The following is a 19755-nucleotide window of genomic DNA, read 5'->3' on the forward strand; positions in this document are numbered from 1 at the left end:
CTGTATGAACGTATTTGTTCTGTAGTAGGAAATCCAGGCATAAAACGAAGTACTGCTTTGATGGTTTCTGAGTTTTTTCAGCTGTTTCAAATAAGGATGCTGATGCTATGCTGACTTGTTTTTTCAAAGAGGTTAAATCATGTAAACGTAATTGTGAACACAATTAGGAACACATCATAGCTGATAAATAGTATAAAATCAACTTTCATGGTTTTATTTTTGATGTTCATATTTACTTGGAGAACATATTACACCGTCTGAATTCTTCAGTGCTTTATCAAGAAAGACAAATACCATTTTTTGTTTTCCAGGGCTTAGTTATTGAACGGCTTGGACGCAGGCCTCTTCTCATCGGAGGTTTTGGGCTGATGATTGTCTTCTTCGCAGTACTAACCGTCTCTCTGACTTTACAGGTAACACTACAGTCACTTCATATTTTACTCTCTCTTTTGCCTATTTTAAACACCAGGAGTTCGATACCCATTTGCCTCGGTGTTCCTAGATAAGCCAAGCCTTTTAATCAGTTTGATACAAAGATTCAAAGGTCTGTCTTTTGCTCATTTTTATATCTGTTAGTTTCTGTGTACTATGGTGTAGCCGTAGAGGCTTTTGCATTAAAAAGCCATAGAGGCTCTGTTACATTCAGTCTCCTGAACTCAAAGATTCATGCATATCATGAACTATTATGAAGATAATTTTACTCATATTTGGGTAAATAGTTTACCCATATTCAATTTTTTTATCTTTGTTTGTAATGCAGTCTTTTTGAGATTTCTTTCATACTGTATATGTCATCCTTATTCTTAGGTTTGGATGTTTTTTCCAGTAGTGAAAACTTTCAATGTTTGATGTTTCTTTCAGGTTTCTTTCTGATATTTTTATTGAAAATATAGACTCAGCCTTTGTAGAACATCTGTACTTAAGTTCTCAGATGTTATTAGCAGTCAGTTTCTCAGTTATTTAAAATGATCAGAGGAGGATTATTAAACAGTTCTAAATGCTGACCCTAAGTCATTTTTCCTTGTTTAGCTTCCATTTTCATAATGATACAGTATCTTTCTGTTCCTGAGGGCTTTCGAGAAGGAAAGCTGACAGTCTACAATTGCATGGTTTTGCTGTTTTTCTGCCATCATTGATTCCTGTGTCTCGCCATTAGTCTGACTTTCAAATCGTGTTTCTTGGTTGAAGGGAGTCAATAAGTCAGTTTGACTAGCAGGTGTATGCAAGACCACTGTGAAGTTTTATTTGACTTACCTGTATGTACAGCACAAAAAAGCTTTACTTCACGTACCCGTCATGACAACTGTAAGACAACTCTCCAGAAGAGAGATGTTATTGCAAGTTTTATATGCTGAGTGAAAAATTCTCTTCCAAATCTTATAAAACCTAGTCTGATGCATAGGGACCTTCAGCTATTGTAAATCTGTGGGTGCCTTTCAGCTTTACATCCTTTCAGAAGTGTCTCAATCTTTTAATCTGTTAATTAGAGATTGAGTATTGCTTTGGACAAAGGACCAGGATCCAAATAGATTTGATCTCTGGGGAATTTGTATCTACTCTGTATTTGCATCTTCTCTCTCTCAGTGCCTTTAGAGACCTTGGATCTGCATTCAAACAAGAACTCCAAAATGTGTAATTTTGATAGATCTACAAGTCACTTGGTTAATGTTAATGCCTAGGAAGTCACATTTTTCACATAACTAAGGGAGTAACACAGACTGAAAGAGAGAAAACATCAGAAGATGAGGGTCTTTATTTAACACTCAGATAAGTAATTACCTATTTTAGAAAGTATATTTTTACAGTACCAGTCAAGGTGATATTTTGTGATACTACAGTTATACATATCTCAACGAACTTTGCAAAAACAATAAAATTATAATAAAAATGGCACTCACTTTGCTAATGGAAAATATCAATTTACAATTCCCTTAAAGAGCCATTATAGTTTGTTTTCTTTTGCTCTGTACCTGTTGTTTGCACACATGGCTCTCCTTGTCTCCAAAGTCAAATTACGGCTAAAAGTCCCTGGAGTGTGGCTTTCACATGCTTTGCTAAGGTTCAGATACAGCTGTCCTACTGAAAGGCAGCCTATCGTGTCTAGACTTCAGCCCAGCGTTTAACTGGTGAACTTTGAAGCTCTATGGGCTATCATAGTTGCTGTTTTTAAACATGGCTGAAATATCTGAGGAAGAATGAGGCACCAAATCTATTCAATGGAAAGAAAAGCTCTTTTCCAGGTTGGTTTGAGCATAAGAATTTGTAAACTTTCGGAGTTGTGACTCCTGTGATGCAAGTGCTTGTCTAGTGTTTCTCTACAGGGATTCCACAGAGACCAAGACCTTTAATGCAAGTCATCTAATAAAGTTCTACGGAAGTACTGTGATTTTCTAAAGTGATCCTACAGTAAATTCTGAAATAGAGGTAGAATCATGGAAAACACTACCTGTTATCTATGATTTTTTTAAATATTGGTGATACATGCAATATACTTAACATGAACGTCTTTTATCTACCCAGAAAACTGTCCCTTGGCTTCCTTACCTCAGTATATTTTGCATCCTTGCAATCATTGCATCGTTCTGCATTGGACCAGGTATGTCTATACTTTTTCACATTTCTGTGTACATCAGAGCACGGATATTTTTGCACTGGCACTATGTTAACAAATTACTTGTAGGAAACTTAACTTTACCCTTATCTGAAGACCATAAGGAGTCTAAGACAATAAAAGTGAAGCAACACAAAGTGACAGCAACATTCTTGATAAAAACCCATGTACACGCGCATTCCCACTTAGCTGTCAGCATAATTGAGAACTAGTGCTTCAATTGTAATGCGTATCAAATTAAAATGTTGGCTATTATTGTAGAATTGCTATGATTTTGTGAATCTATAAAAAGCTCTCTGACTAGAAGCTGAGTGTTTTATTTATCAATGCTTGTGTTAGCAGTTCAGTGCTGGGCAAATGTGACACAGGTGGAGGGGGAGGAAGGGGACAGTTGTGTGTGGTTCCTTTTTTTCTCTTCCTTTTCAAAGATAGAGAAGTGTTGTGCAAGAGGGTGTACACATAGTCTCTTTAGGAAGATGATGGAAAAGGTAGATGTCCCAATGGTGGAGCTGCTTTTTGTCTGACAGTTTTCTGCTGATTGCATGCATTTTGAACCCAATGCCCTCAAGTTGTTTTTGGAGGTTGTAATGAGTTTATCAGAGCTATTGCCCCATCCCAGTTTTGGCTACTTAAGAAATGGATACAACTTTGTACACAGTATTCACAGATTGTAATTTTTTTGTTTCATTTTCCTAAACAAAGAACATGTTTATGGCATAGAAAAAGTAATAAAGCCAGACCTTTCTCAGAAGTGTAGAATTAAAGGACCAGAGCAACAGTCAAGTCTCAGCAAGGGCAATTCTGACTGGATAGAAGAGAAAAAATCTTACACTGAAAGTGGTTAAGCACTGGAAGATGTTGCTCAAAGAGGCCATGAAATGTCTATCCTTGGAGCTATTCCGAGCCCAGCTGGCAAGTTCATGAGCAACTCGTCCTGCTTTGACCAGAGGCTGATCTCCAAAAGTCCCTTCCAACCTAGTTTTTCCTGTGATTCTAATTGCATCATATCTTTGGAAAACACATTTTAACTGATATGTATAATATGCAAATACTTGCCTGAGTATAGTATTTCTCTAAACAATGTTGCTCTAGCTGTCAGATACTTGATCAGAATCAGATTCTGCAGTTATCAAATAGTGAAATGTTAACAAAAATTAATTGCAGATAGATAAAGAGGAATTTAATACAAATTCAATTCATGTACAGAATAAGATGTCAAAACAGTGCTTAAATTTTTGAAGATTCTCTCACAAACTGTTCTTCACAAAAAGGTGAAAAATCAGCGTTTCAGGAGTTTTTTCGCAGATGTTCTGCTGTAAACCTGAAAGTATTATTTCTGCTTCCCTGAGGTCTCAGGTTTTTTCCTGCACCATTTATTGTCTCTTTTTCTTTATAAAGAGTTTGACATTAAACATTAATCAGCTGTTCATACGTCTTCACCACTGAAGTGATCTAATTAATTGATTGTGGTTTATTTGGGAAAGAAAGACTTGCTGATGTCTCATGTGACTGAAATGAAACATTGCTGTAATTCTGTGGATCCTCTTTTGGAAAAGCTGAGGGAAAAAATATGCTGCTTTAGAGGAAAATGGGGAGATTAAAAGATTCCTTTTCCCTTGCTTCTGGGAAAACAATTTGTCACTACTTTCTGTGCTTATTCCTTTGTATATGGTAGCTGACTGGAAGAAGGAAGGAGTCAAACAGGCTTGACTAGGGTCACTAACACACCTGATGTTGGACTGTAGGTGGCCTATGAAGACTGTTCTTCTTCCTCACCTCCAGTGAGGCAAGGCAAATCGTGCAAACAATCTTGCAGTCCCTTTGTCCTTCTGTAAGGACAAATCTCAGGTTCAGCTAAGTCCTTAGTATTGTGGACATATGTTTCTTAGACTGAGATTTTTTTTTTTTTTTTAAGAAGAATTCTGTGGAGTAGAATGCTCTTGCATTTTGAATAGCTAAGAAAAGTCAAATGTTGACTTGAAACTTCTGGAAAACTTCCCTTCCAGTGTTTTAAGTAGTTCAGACAATTCAAGTGAGTGCAGCTGCTTGCAACATCTACCTTTGTTTTTTCTAAGAAACTCTGTTGGAACAAATTGTAATTTTTTGCCATATTACAGACATGCTCCACTGATTTTTAAAACTTGCAGATCAATATGTTCTGACATGTTGTATTTTCAGCATATTAAGATTACCTCTCTACATTTCTTCTTCACCTCACCATTCTTCAGAATGGATACTGGTTTCTTCACTTAGCTTCTTTCCTTTTACCAATGTTATTCAGGATTTCCTGTTGTACTTCACACTCTCTTTGGAGCAATATCTGCAGATATATGCAAGATAAATAGCTTTTTTTTAATATTACTTAATTTGCTTTCTACAGAAATTGTTTGAAATTAAATCCTCATTTGTGTTTTTCACTGCTCTCATTGCTTTTAAAGCCAAAGAAGCTACCTAGTTGGCCTCCTCCACCTTTCCTGTGTACGTTCAAACATTTGTAATACCTGACAATAGTGGGAATATCTCAGTAGCACTGAACATTGCTTTGCTTTTTATGAAAATTTTGTTAATTGCCGCTTCAGCTGTTCAGAAGAAGTTGTGAAGAACCATATTCTGGTTACTTTGTTAATCAATAGCAATATTTTAGCTAACTTCAGTGGGGCCAGATTAATCTTCAGTGAAACTTTTCACTTCTGGTTAGTGAGGCACAGGAGATCTAAACTACTTGGCTACCTCTTAGCTCGGAACAGTTCTCTTTCAGGAGAACTTCCATTATTAGCCGTGTTTTAAGATGGCTGAATGGGAGGAGAGCATATGTATTTTTTTTTCTGAACAAAGAAAGTATTACCAGAAAGTGAAACATCCACTGCTTTTTCTATCACAGGGCACAACTTCAATATTTGAGTGCAATTGCCATGTCAAATTTTACCCCCATCCTCCGGTACAGGAAAGACATCAATAAGCTGGGGCAAGTCCACTGGAGAGTTGCCAAGTCAGGGACAGGAGCCCTGTGAGAAGGGGCTGGGTGAGCTGGACTTGTTCTGCCTGGAGAAGAGACAGCCCTGGGGACACCTGAGAGCAGCCCCAGTACCTACGAGGAGGGTGCTGCGATGACAGAGCCAGGCTCCCGTGGGTGCTGTGTTGTCAGAATACTTCAGAAACAGAAGGTGTGTGTTGAAACAAGAAAGACACAGAGTGACTATAAGGCAAAGCTTTTTGCTTAAAGACAGTGGAGCAAGCTACCAAGGTTTTTGAGTCCTTAATTATTTCACAAAGATCAAAATTGAATAGTTTGTACTTCTGCTTTTTTATTTCAGAACTCTGTAGATCCAGTATTTCTGGATCTTCCTAGGTAGGGCGAGTGCTACTCACTAGCAATTACCAACTCATTTAAAATTGGCTTTGTTTTGTTTAAAACTGTACTGGGATAGTTATACTAAGACACCCTATATGTGAGAGATATGGCACATACAGGTATATATGTATCATATATACACTAAGGAACTAAGTTTTTTCTCAGAAAAGTGTGCAATGCCAGTGAAGTGTCATGCTACACAAAAACATAATTTCTTTTAGTGGGAAAGTCACTGGTGAAAATTAACCTTATCTTTAATTTCTTACTAATGTTAACATTTTAGCAAGAGGAACTAAGTAGGAAAGAACACATTTTTCAACACATTTCCAGTGCAGTGGCTGTTAGTTAGAAAGTGTCTAGAGAAAAGTACGAACAGGGCAAGCAGGTGAGATACTTTTCTAGAACCAGTGCACATTTTTTCCAGCTTAGGAAAGACATAGTTTCTAAGATTTTCATAGTCTTCCATGGATTTGTTCATTCTCTGTCTGAAACTGCAAAATTTTAGCATACTTTGGCAAAGAAATGTACATGTCTACCACCTCTCATGTGCATGAAGACATCCTTTGTTTTGCTTTGTGTGATGCCCTTTAGGTCTTGCATTGAAAGAAATGGAACAACTGATCTCCTTCCTCCTTCTTCAAGCTTCTCTCAGTGATATTTTATGACACTTCTTTAGCAGGAAAATTTCACACTTCAATATCTAGTATTCTTTTGCAGCACTCTGGTAGTTTAACAAGACGATGCTGCAGTTTAGGAATAAGTTTCCCACCTTTCTAGTCAGTAAGCAGGTTTTCCCCAAGAAAATTAATGCATACTCTTTATTGTTAAGTTGCAGATTTTTAATGTTTTTACCTTTTTGTAGAAGGCTGAGTGTCATTTCTTTGTGTTGGTTAAGAAGGTACTATTGTCGTGGTATTACTATCGCTTAGTATCTTACTTAATTTCTTCTGTAATTATTTAGAGCATTTCAGCATTCTTCAGAATAAATCTCATATGGTTTGTAATGATTCTGCAGATACAGATCTTAATCTAGGATGAATTAAGTTTACGTTCATTGAGCTATTGGTACTTGGAAAAATTATCCCATTTGAAAGTAGTAAATAATGTGAGGAATTGAGCTCATAAAAATACTGCTATAACTTTCTAGAGCATAAAATTGCCTTTAAAAATACAGTCTTTTCTCTCTTGTTAGAACATCTGATACTTTCTTGGTAGCTTAGATGTTATGTGGTCTCCCACTTCCTGATAGCATACGATGAGTCCCATCTGCTCCTCTACAGCTAGGATCAGCTGTTACTATAAACTGGGGTTTTATTTTATTTGTTTCATTTTTCTGAACTTGCAGATGTTTTCCAGGCATATTGCTAGGGACTGAAACAATAATGCTAACAACAGGTACATTCAGACAGGCGTGTGATTTGGTACTTTATCGTTTTTAGCAAAAGAAAGACAGACAGCAGAAAGCTTTCATGCCTTTACTAAAAATTAAAGGGACTCTTATGTTCAAGGTAGTCAATCTATGATCTGAAAGAAAATACCCTTCAAAAATTGCTTATTGTTTTATAGATTAGGGAGCAATGTTGTTCCAGACAGTTCCTTCACTGTGCCCATTTGGTTAATTATACACAAGTGAAGGTATGAGGTTGCAGAGAAACACACTGCTTTCCAATATTACTTTTGATTATGGGAACATGTTAGCAAATAATTTTACAGTTTTCACCTCAAGAAAAAGGCAGAAGCTTCATGGAAATGTTTTTCTTATCAGGCATTTGGCCTGAAATAAATACGACACATTTCAACTGAAGAAGTGCCATCCAGCAAAGAGTAAAGAGAAGGGACTGATGGGTTTGGTTCTGGTTCCTAAGGAGAAAACAAGAAAAAAAAATCAATAAAGAACACAAATCCAAGAAAAATAGTAAGAGAATATTTTCAGTATCTCCACAAAGCATTAGTGCCATGAGCAAATGGATTGATTTGGAATGCCTTTACTGAGTGAGTAAATAATGTGCACTTCCTTGGAAATTTGGGTAGTGATAGATGGACTTGTGCATGTCAAATGTCTTCCTTCTTAAACCTTGTCTTAGATAGTATTTAAGGAAAAAGGAAAAGTTAAAGGCAGTTATCCCTACTTTCTCAATTAAGCCTGTGTAGCTGCCTCTTGGTGGACACTGAAGCATGTTGAACTGTGCTTGCAGAATCTAGATCTCTTTCAGGAAAACTACACTAAAATCTGACTTAAGAAGAAGAAGTGTACATTCTGCTTATTTTTATCTGTTTACTTGAATTCCCAGTTCATCAGTTGTGCCTTTGCAATCGTTGCTGTGCAAGCAAGTGATTTTTTATTTTGCTGGTCAACTGAAAAATATCTATATGCATGTGTGGGCATTGCATGATTTCACATGGTTTTATAAATTTGCTGGAGATTGACTCCTTTTATCAACCAGCCAAATAGTTTAAAAACAAAACAAAACAAAAACAGCAGCAAGAATGCTTGGCCCAGAACGTGTCCAGTCCAGGGACAGTTTCCTTATTTGTCTGCAGGGATGTGACCCCACCTGCCAGGGAGGCTGCCAGGTGTTCTGGGGTGAGGGTCTTTCAGTCTTTGTTTTTGGGGCTGTTCCAATTTGTATAAAGTAATTAAATATTCATTCTCTGAACCAGAGAATGGCTCTTTTGCCATGTGTCAAGAGATTCACCCCAGGTGGTGGAACAGGTGGGGAAAAAAAACGATCAACTGATTAATTGGGGATTACAGTAATGTTGGCATGAACTTCCAGGTAACCTTCCCAATGGAAATAAGCATGACAAAGATGCAGTGAGAGCCTGAGAACTTTGGAAACTTGCAGAAAGCATTTTCATGTATTATCCATGTATGAAGAGATTTATTGATATTTTTTCCTTAGAATAATATTCTAAGTGTAACATCCTTCTATCCAGTTTTGATAAATGGAGGAGGCAATGCTGCAGAGACAGGGAAGGAAACCATGGTAGGGGAGGGTAGGTATCATGTCTGTCTTTATCAAAATGAAAGGGTTGGAGGAGGTGGACTGTTTTAATAATACACTCAGCTTTGAAGTAATCCTTCCATTATCACCTTCTTTCAGAAACTGAAAAAGTGTTGTGTTATTTGAATAAAAGTTTTGCATGTTTGGTGGCTCTGAAAGCACAGTGAACTGGAGCACTGGACTTATTTTACCATTGAGAATAAGTAGAAATAACCCCTATTGTTGCAGTAAGACCTGTAGAAGGTGTTTGTGTAGGACAAGTGCCCTTCCTTTGCCCTTTCTTTGACCACTGTAGCTGGGACAGAGGTCAGTCACATGTGTGCCCAGGCAGGCATGCGGTTACATTCCCTCATCCAGGGAACATTCCCCAGGAGTTCCTTGGCGTCCTCTGGAAGGAAAAAAAAAATCAGTTTTTATTACAACAAGCAGTAATACTAGGGAAGTTTCAGAAATCTGAGGAGTTACTTTTATATCCATTGCCTGATTATGATAACTCAACACATCTTTGTGCAGGAAATGTGTCTTATTTTTGTAGCACTTCCAAGTTTGAGATTAGTGATTTATTTGAAATCTCACTTCATCTTTCACAGTTTACCAGTTTCTAGTAATAGGACATGTATAACTGCAGGCAGTTGGAGAGAAAAAGAGGCTTAGAAACTCAGGAAAAGGGTGAGGATTTAAGGATGTCTGAAAATGCCAGTTAGCTAAGGGAGAATCTAAGAATGGTATCTGTAAGTGTTACACATAAAACTTCTCCATAGCTGTTTCTATTTTATCTAAGTTATTTGAAAGATTGTTTTATATTAACAATCTAAATGCACATTCTTTTACATATTTTCTCAGAGACCTAATGCATCACATTGTCATACATTGTCTCTCTGTATTCTAATGTGAAAAATGCTTATTGTGTTGTCATGTGTCATGTCATCATTTTTGAGATGATGACTTAGAGCTGAATGTTGGAGCACAAAACTGCTCATGCGGCAGTTTGCCAGGAAGGCTGCAAAGAAGGGCTACTGTGAAGGTGAAGAAAATAGATTTTTGTATGAAAAGATACAGAATAACTTTGTAGTGTCTAACAAAAAAAAGAATGGGAATATGATTTCTCTTTCTAAATAAATGGGCGAAAGGGAGAATAACACTGACAAGAGAGAATAAGCTGAAGGCAAATGTTGCTGCGGAAAATAACAAGAACCAAAACCTAGATGCTAGCTAGCCATGAATAAATTTAGAATAGAAATTGGAAGAAAACTCCTATCCACTGAAGCCGCCAAGTTCTGTATCAGCTTCTCAATGGAAACAGCAAAAGGAGAAACTAAACACACGAGTTTTACGGATTTCTGAAAGGACTGTATGAAACACTGCCTGAAACAGCTGAGGATTGGATTTGAACCAGATGATCCAGTCTGATCCTGTGTTCCTCTGCCTCCAAGTCCTGTGTTCTTCCTTTATCACTAAGTGAGATGCTTGATCCTCTGTATAAAGTCTTCTTTGTTTGCATGTTTCAAAAAGCCCATGGATCTGCGAAGATGAGCTGCTCTGAGAGAGGGTCTTCTAGCTGGTCATTACGTAGAACATGCAGCCTCTGACTTAATTTACATCAGTGGCTGCTATTTTTAAATCAGTGGTGCTACAGTGAGAAGAAAGGAGGAGTTTCTGCTTAGTCCTTACCTAGTATCACGGGTATGACATATGCTGTGTAACATCTTAGAAGTAGTTATTCTGGTCCTAAATCCTGTAGGTATTTCTGTGGATGAGTGGCGCTTCCCTCCAGAAGTCCTGCTGACTTTGGTGGAGTTTGTGTAAGGTTGAATTTAGTGTCAATAGGACCGAAGGCGGATCAGTGTGATTTTGCTTCAGTTCCTACTTTTAAAACAAGTTCCTATTCATTATGCATAAGGATGACAAAGTCAGATCAGTGGTATGTTTCCAGTCACACTCTCATCACAGAAAAGGGAAATGGATAAAATTGAATTAAATTCACTCTCTTATGGAATTTGAAAAAATAGTAATTTTATGGTAGTAAGATCTTAATTTTTTGACTGTTGCTTTTTATAGCGATTGCATTTTCAGACACAGCTAAGAAACATTAACAAACCAGACCATTTCAGAAAAATGTTTCACTTGCTTTTTGTATCTTTTTTGAGAGTTTTGTCTTATAAATGAGTTTTATAATACTTGTCATGGTTAATGGAGTGTGAATGAAGTCTTTCCCAGCACAGCTGAATACAGACACAATAGAAGCATGATGACGGTATATTCAGCATGTGTTAAATTGACATTATGAAGTAAACTAAAGAAAACTCAGAGAAAATCATTGCTGTGCCCTGAGGTATATCAAAGATATTTTGATATTTAAAGTTTAAATCAGCCTGTGCTCTTACTCTGAATGCCAACGTGCAGCTGTATTGACAGCGGAGCGGTTGTTGTAAAAGGGTCACTTTGAAAGTCATGAGGTTTGCTCAATCTGAAACGCCATCAGGGAAGCAAAAAAAATCTTCTCTTGGATGTGAAACACAAACAAAGGTGTCATAGCACATGCATAGACATAAAAGTACTGAAATGAAAGGCAGCATCAGTATTATTGCCTGAAATAGGCATTCACAGAAGCTTTGTGTTATGTTGTGTTAGCTTCTTCACTTAGAGTGGGCTGTAAGAATTTCTAATGCTCGTGGCCTCCCACAGAGACATTCTTTTAGTACACTTTCTTTTAGTGCACTTTGAGAAAGAGTTTGGAGCTTGCTTGAGTGGAAAAAAAACCTTCTATTTGTACTAGAAATGTGGATCATGTTAACAAGAAACAAATAAGCTCATGTTGGTATATATTTAATTAAAAAGTGGTAGAATAGAAAGTTTAGGTTAATTTTCAACGTATCTTTTATTCTGTAAACTAGAAGCCTTTACCATGTTTCCAGCAGGTAGGCATCCTTGATAACGTCAAATAGTTCCCGCATCAGATAAGAAGGGTATTGGTGCAGAAATAATCTTTAGTTTTCCTGGGTATTTAAGAAGAGGTTTGGTTTGTTGATAGTTACAAGGCTTTTGTGGGCACAGCAGTAGATGTAAAATATGCTGCACTAAAAGCAGTTAAATGTTCCAAACATGAGTTACAATTCAGCTCAGGAACTCATAATAACCTGGTGATATGTAATTGTTATGCAATATGTACCAGTCTCCGTTGAAGATCTGCTGAAGCATCTCTGGCCCCATCCCCTATCCCCTTGTGCCACTCTGTTTCTGCAGACTACCATCCATCCAACACCCCAAGTAGCCTTAGGATTGGCATTTTAGCCTTCCAGCTGCCACCCGTGATGGGCTGCCATATTGATGCTGTTGCTTTAATTTGTGTGGGCTGTGAAGCACAGCAACAGGAGATCTGATTTACCTTTTCTTCTCTGCTTTTCTCTAGCAATGGAAAAAGCTTCTGCCTCCTCTTGGGGGCAGGGATATTTTCAACTACTTCTACCAAGTCAAGAAGATTAAAGGATGGGAAGTTTAAGGGCTTCACATGAGAATTTCTCTCTTGATTGCCTTTCAGTGAATAAACTGAGGTTTGAGGCTGTTAAGAAATAAAACTAGAATTACCTTCAATCTGGCCGCATCTTCATTGCATTTTTTTGGAGGGGAACATAGCATGTCCCTTGAATATATTAAATACAGTATCATTCAGCATATATTTTGGGTTTAATATCTATTTTATATTTTGTTTTAATAACTGTCTCCTTAAAGAGCACAGTAGAGTAAATGTGTGGCTTTTAATAGTTCTGTTACAGAAGTTATTTCAATTCTGTATAATTAGTGGACGTTCTAAAGAAAAATGAACCCCTAGTATTTGAAAGATAATGGTATCTGTTGGTTAAAGGAATTGCTGGAGATGACACATGGTGTTCTTAGCAGCAGGGAAACTTATGAACTTTATCCCTTTAACAATAGATTTCACATATTATCTTAATTGAAGCTTTCAAAATGTGAATGCTTTGACACTTGAGAGCACTCCTCTTACCTGAACTAGTATGTTTTCCTGAATGATCGCTAATTACTTGCTGATGGCTCACAGCGTCAACACTTCAGAAATTCACTGCTGGAAAAATGCACCCATGTGTTTTAGAGCTTCACATAACCATGAAAATTTGATTTATTCAAAAGCCATGTAAGTGACTTAGGTACATTATTCAGATTCATGGGGTCTGAATATAGAAAGCCTGGTAAAAAATATTCTGTTTCTTCTGTGAATTAGTATAAAATATTTATACTTACAAAAATGCAAACTAATAAATATATAAAATATATATAGATAATAAATATATAAAATATATATAGAACAGTAGATGTAGAACTAATGAATGTAAGACAATTAAAATATTGTATTTTCCTTGTGCCCAGGCACAGTGCACAACAAAGAAGGGTTCTAAGTTAATCTCATCTATGTTTAAGCTCCATGGCTAGCATTTAAATGAAAGTAGCTCTGGGGTCTAGACAGTGTTTCTTGATAGCCAGCCTACTACGCAGAAAGCTAAATAAACAGCAGTAAGAGACGAATCAGGGGAAAAAAATAGGTCAGAAGGACAGTTGCATGGAGAAGGGTAGTCTGATGGTGTCAGTTTGACCGAGTAAGCAGTTGTTTCCTTTGAATCTCCAGATGTTACCTGTCCTACTCCAGAAACTTCTTTCAGTTGAAGCTGAATTTCATCAGAAAGAAGGTTTATATTTTTCATCACAGCAAGACTGTTACTGTCTTTCTTCAAGGTGTTACTTCTAGTCAAAGGGCACCTTCTGGCTCTGTCTTCATTTTCTTTTCTGTTTGGTAGCAAACAGATATTGCTATTTGCTGTATTTATTTTGGTTATTGGCTACAGTAAGGAAAATAAAATATTTTTATTGTACTGCGTTCACTAGTTCTGCATCTACTGCTCTCCATACTCTGTCTACCCTCCTGGAGCAGCAGCCAAATTCTTTAATCACTGGTATTTGAGTCACCATATCCTAAAGACTTCAACAGTTTCCAGAAATCATAAACACTGAAAACATGGTCTGTTGCCCATCTTAAACAGGAGGAGGGGGATAGGGAGAGACTCTTCTGTCCCAGCTTCTCTGAAAATTTGGTCCACTGTTTTTGCTCTTGGGGTCCTTCAGGATGAATGCAGCTGTACAAGGACATAATTGTGCACTGCTACTATGATTAATTTGTTTGTTAAAATATTTCATGAGGAAAGCCTGACATGCCACACTGAGTTTTCAAGACTGTTTTAGCTTGCATAGGTTCACAACCAGCAACGTTTTGTGCTAATGGGCTGTCAGCCTGAATTCCTGGCAGGGAAATCACGTCTGATGACTTTATATTTCTTTCAGTAGATTATTGCAGAAGAAGCCTAGACTAGACAGAGATCGGGTGTTTTCTGTTTTAAGTCGTGTCATAGTGATGTGACTATAAGAATATTTCACTTCCCTAGGACTGATCACACTTGTGAGCCTTTAATTCAAGTATTTCCATAATACTACCATCTGTATAGAGGGTGAGAATGTAAGGGACACTTCTGTGCTTTTATTAAAGTAAAAACCTCTGTCATCATTGATCTTGTCATTGAGATTATTGTTTTTAATAGTGTAATATTAACAGAAGTGATGTTAATCAGTGTCTAATCATCATTGTTACTTAGAACAATTATAAAATTAATTATATCATAAAGACTCTTAGTCATAGCTCAGTAAAGAATTTTTTTCTTCATGTTCAAATGGAAGAAGAGAAAGTCAGGCTGTAATTAGGGTTCTGATATGATAAAGTAGTCTGAAAATAGCCAAAATGTTTAAAGGACTATTTACATATAGTTAAAAGCTGAGTGTATTTTAATTGTATTTTATTCTTCAGTAGTTATGCAGAATTATAGTGGTGAAGCAGAAAGAAATATAGCTAAGTACCATAGTAGAAATTTAATGTTGATGGGGCTGTGACTCAGTACATCCCTATCACACATTCTGCTCCCAATTCTCTCAACAGGATTAGCTGGGTAATACAGCCATCGTATCTGACTATGCGATGTTGTTATTTGGTGGGGTATTATTCTATCAAATATAATGTAGAGGTTAAAATAATCTGACAGGTTACAGAATACCTCTTTAAAGACTGAGATACGTATTTTGCAAAATTCTTATTCTATATGTAGACCCATAGCGATGGAAGAAACTCAGTAGTTGCATTGCATCCCTCACTGGCAGAACTCCTGCAGTATATTTTCCCATGGGGTTTGGTGAGGATGGGTGTTGGTTGGTTGGTTGGTTGGTTGGGGTTTGTTGGTTGGGTTTTTTATGGCTAAAGTCTAGATAGAAACTAATAGTCTTTTGCTCTCTCACTGAAGAATATTGGGCTGTTTTTCCAGCAGTTTTCTTCTAGGATCTTTTTCTCACTTCCCTTGCTTCTCTCACACAGCTGCCCTCTAGAGTTGTCTTTTGCCCCTTGAATTGCAAATTCTGAAGCCTTTCATTGAGACAGTACTTTATCTCCCGACCCTGTTAGGATGTATCAGTCTTCTCTAGATGGCTTGCTTTGCAGTGAAAAGCTGTTTTTCTTGATCTTGTCTAGAGCTGCAGAGACTTTTTTTTTTTTTTCCAGAACAGAACATTGTTGCAAAGTCCTTGTCTGTTTTCTCAAAACATCTCACTTTGAAGACTCCTTCTCTCAAAGCATGGAGTTGGAAAGGCTGGGAGTTCTTGCCCTAATCAGGGCTCTCAGGAGCTCCACAGTCCCTCCTGTACAGGCAGAATTTGGAGTGCTGAGTTGTGCAGAAGGCCACTGGGCTGGGTGGCCATATGTGGTCCTCCTTGGTGGGGCTGGAAGCCCCACAGCTGGCCCTGGAGCCACCACCTGAACACAGAGTTTTGTCTTGAGTGTGTATTGGAAGGTGAACTGCTGGCTTAGGGAGTTCCTTTCTCTTTACTGTTTCTTAGGGGACAAAGTTTCCATTACCTTCAGAGGCAATTTACTAGTATGGTAAATCTCCCTGGTTTGCATTAGGCATTTATTTTTTTAACAGTCTAATTTTGTAAATCATATATATAGCCATGACTTCAACTACCAGTTAGGTACTGGATAAAAACAGAATGAGGATCTCAGTATTTTCCTTCCTTTTTCAGGTTTTCTGTATTCAGATTTTTTCACTGAATCAAGTAACTTCTGCTGAGTAGTATTTAACTACTCATTGAACAAAATAGTAAATATGTGTACTTAATTTTTCATAAGAAAACATAATGATACTTGTACAAGTTTAAGTATATATTTGAAAATCTGTAGCATGTATACCAAGGATATTACTTCTGTTCTAGCATTCAAATTTCATACATAAGACTATTGGGTTGAGATTCTGGATGTTTACCAGCAAATGACACTGATTCTAAGTGTAACTGGACTAATTACAGAGGGAAATGAATAAAGTACAAAGATAGATAAGTATTGTTGCATGTCTAATTTGTGTCATGTGGGCTTAATATAGTTTCAATAAACAGCCCATTGATGGACAAGTCTTGCAATTAGAGATTTGTAGTTTCCAGTAGATGTAGCATGCTGATAGGTGTAACAGTCTTTCTTTAATGGCACTGCAGTATGTAAAGAGCTTCTTCCATTATGTTTACTGCAATGCTGAAAAGAACGAAGTATTAGAATTTAATCACTATAATTATTATGGTCACTGCATTACCTCTTTAAATGTATGTTCAGAAGCTACCTTGCTGAAAAATGCCTACAGGAAATCCTAATACACGTTTTTGGTTTTATGATCAGAGCTAAAATAAAGTTGTTTCGCTGAAAGTTGTGTGGAAAGCCTTCCGAGTGAAATGCTAATGTCAGGTTCATCCCCCATGAGAAAGAACATCAGGTAGCTTTTTGATGAAACCATTTCACCCACATTCAAACACATAATAAAGTTGCAAAACTCATGACAATATCGTTACACTGTTTCAGAAAATACAAAGGTTTGGTTGGATTGCTTTTGGCTGTGGTTTCCAAGCATCCATATTTGAACACAGGCCTGTATGGACCCTTCTGGCCTAGTGGTTATATAGGGGACTGACTCTATAAGGAATGGTTGGTGAGATGCTATGATACCGTGATCTGTGCAGCCCGGATCAAACTGACCTAGTCAAAGCACACTAGAGCTTCCTTCAACCCCATGCACCCAGATTTCTTTCTCAAAGAAACCAAGTTCCAGGAGAAAAGGGGTCCTTGAGCACACCCCTGACACTTTGAAATGACTGAAGATGGACTCCTGGGGCTATAGGCTCAGCTGCTCTCATGTGCCTTCACTGTTTGCGTCTTAAGGCTTTACATTTTTTCTTCAGCATGCCCAAATTTCTTTTTCACTTTACTCAGTTGTGGAGTGTGTTCTTCACAGCGTTATGGCTCTTGTCAGGTGTTTACATCCCCTGCTCTGCATCCTAGTAAGGTCAAGTTTCTGCTCTTCCAGGCATATAGCAATGACCTGGCTTCTTTCAGTTTCTCATGTTTCTAGGCCTGGCCTGTCTTTCACATAACTCACTTATTGCTTTTTAGGCTCCTTGGTTTCTCCATATAATTTCTCTTAAGTCATGCCTCTATAGGAACTTAATTTCTCTGGTTTGTGATGCTATGGAGATGCTTGTCTATGCCACAAGAAAGTCTGGAGGTCTGTCTGTGGCACCTTTCCCATTCCTCTACAGAACATTTGAAAGAGCTCAGAGCAGCTGCTAATTTGTCTTTTTTAAAAATTTTTTTTAGAGGTTGCAAACTACTATTTTTACCATTGCTAGATTAAGTGATTATTTTTCAAATTAGATTGAAGAGCTTTTATGCAAGTGTGACTGATCATAAGTTGTAGTGATGATTAATATGTATCTAGAAATTACATTTTAATTTCAAGGAACTTTTTTCAAAGATAGTGCCTGTGCATTTTTATTTCTGTAACATTTATGCTTTCTGATATGTTTCTGTCCTTTTGTACTTTTTTTTGTCTATTTTTGCCTCCGGCTTTTTTCCTCTCTTGTACAATGTGTATTTTCCCAAATGGGTCTCGGACAGCATTTTTTATTATACTGACAAGAACAGCAATACCTCTGTAGATTGTCCTACAGCAAAGGCATGACAGAATAAATGATCATAAATAAATCATCTTATGTGATTTCTGTGTTTGCAGTCCTTCAGTTCCTCTCTCCAAGGGGCAAGTGGCCTGGCAAACCACTGCCTCACAAGGCATTTGAGATCTAATACAGATGCTGACAGATGTGATTGTTGTTTTGCCCGCCATGTCTTACGATTTGAACCCAAATCCCAAGTGTATGATAAAATAGGCACTGGAAGCCACCAAGGATTGATAGATAACATGTTGCTTGAATTCCATTAAGTTATGCCTGTTCAGCTGTTTGTTCTACCTAGAGGTAGAAATTGGTAGCACCAGAATACTGAAAACCTATCTGGTGTGAAATAATTCTGCAGGTAGATGCATGTCTAATATGCAGCATTAACTGAAATATGTAGGCAATCAGCAAATGTGATTCATGTTTTATTCTGTAAAAATAGAAATATTTCTATTGAAATATCCTGTTGGAATGAAGGAAGCCAAAGATCATAAATTGATTTTCAGCTACTCGACAGCTGTTCCCCGAGGGTATTGTCAGGCCAGCAATATGCCAGTGCTGTACAAAATAGTCCACTGCATAAGTGGAAGGAAATATGAGTGACAAATGTGGTCAACTGAGCTTGTTATTACAGAGGTCAGAGTCCTTGACTGATGGGATTAATAAACCTTGCCAGAAGTGCCAACAGTGTATCTAGTAAGGGAATGTATTAAATAAGCATCAATGAAAAGCATGCTTATAGAGAAGCAAATGTTTTGCCCTTTTTATTGCTAAAATAAAGTGGGCAGTCGTTATCCAAAAATGCTGTTTAATCTCTTTGGAGCCATCTTTCCAGCTGTTAAGGTCTAAAAGTATTTTGGAGTATTTCTGAATTTTCAGAATTTCAAGCATTTTAGTAGAAACTATCATTTTTAGTAAACGACTTGTCACATGGTACTCAGAAAGCTGTTGTGTGGATTCACTGCTCTGTCACCTGCTTGCATCACTGAGAGAATGTAAAACAAGAGGTGCAGTGGTGTGAAAGATGGAAGTGTCCTAATTCTCTAAAGTACGATTGTGACAAATCACATTTTACTGGCTCAGCAGCCCCTGCGTGCACCTGAGCAGAGAGCTGTAGAGCAGTGCTAATCACTGAGATGGAGCATGTTCATCTCTGCAAGTGAAACAGCTGTTGGCAGAGGAAGTTTACTAAAACCACCAACTTGTTGCACTCTGTTTCAGGTGGGATTCCATTTGTCCTCACGGGAGAGTTTTTCCAGCAGTCTCAGAGGCCGGCCGCGTTCATGATAGCTGGGACAGTCAACTGGCTCTCCAACTTCGCAGTCGGACTGCTCTTTCCTTTCATTCAGGTACTCAGCAGCCTGGATATTTGATATACAGTGATATAGCTGGTATAGTATAGCATATGATGTTTGAATAGTAATTTTCAGGTAATATTAAATGTCTTTTTATTGGTGTGGATGAAATTCCCACCATGTTTTTGATACAGTTCAATTGTGCTACCCACATATCTCCTTGTTTGAATGTCTTGGAGAAAATTGTTCTGCAAAAGAAAAATTATTGTAACTGTGGACAACCCTGTACAGCAAATTCCCCACAGGAGTGCTTTAGCCATTGTCCTGGTTTCAGCAGGGATGGAGTTAATCTTCTTCTCAGTAGCCGGTGTGTTTTGGATTTTGTGTGTGAAG

General features: G+C 37.5%; 1 protein-coding gene across 1 annotated transcript in view; it reads left to right on the forward strand.

The window, feature by feature from the left end:
- Nucleotides 1-19755, forward strand: part of SLC2A9 (solute carrier family 2 member 9) — a 105699-nt gene that overhangs the window by 65067 nt on the left and 20877 nt on the right. Inside the window, exons 9-11 of the mRNA XM_086746662.1 lie at nt 312-413; nt 2521-2596; nt 19289-19416. Coding sequence (XP_086602788.1) covers nt 312-413; nt 2521-2596; nt 19289-19416 — 306 coding nt within the window. The remainder of the gene's footprint in view (nt 1-311; nt 414-2520; nt 2597-19288; nt 19417-19755) is intronic.

This window comes from Chlamydotis macqueenii, chromosome 4 (genome assembly GCF_036417535.1).
Source record: "Chlamydotis macqueenii isolate bChlMac1 chromosome 4, bChlMac1.mat, whole genome shotgun sequence".
NCBI lineage: Eukaryota > Metazoa > Chordata > Aves > Otidiformes > Otididae > Chlamydotis > Chlamydotis macqueenii.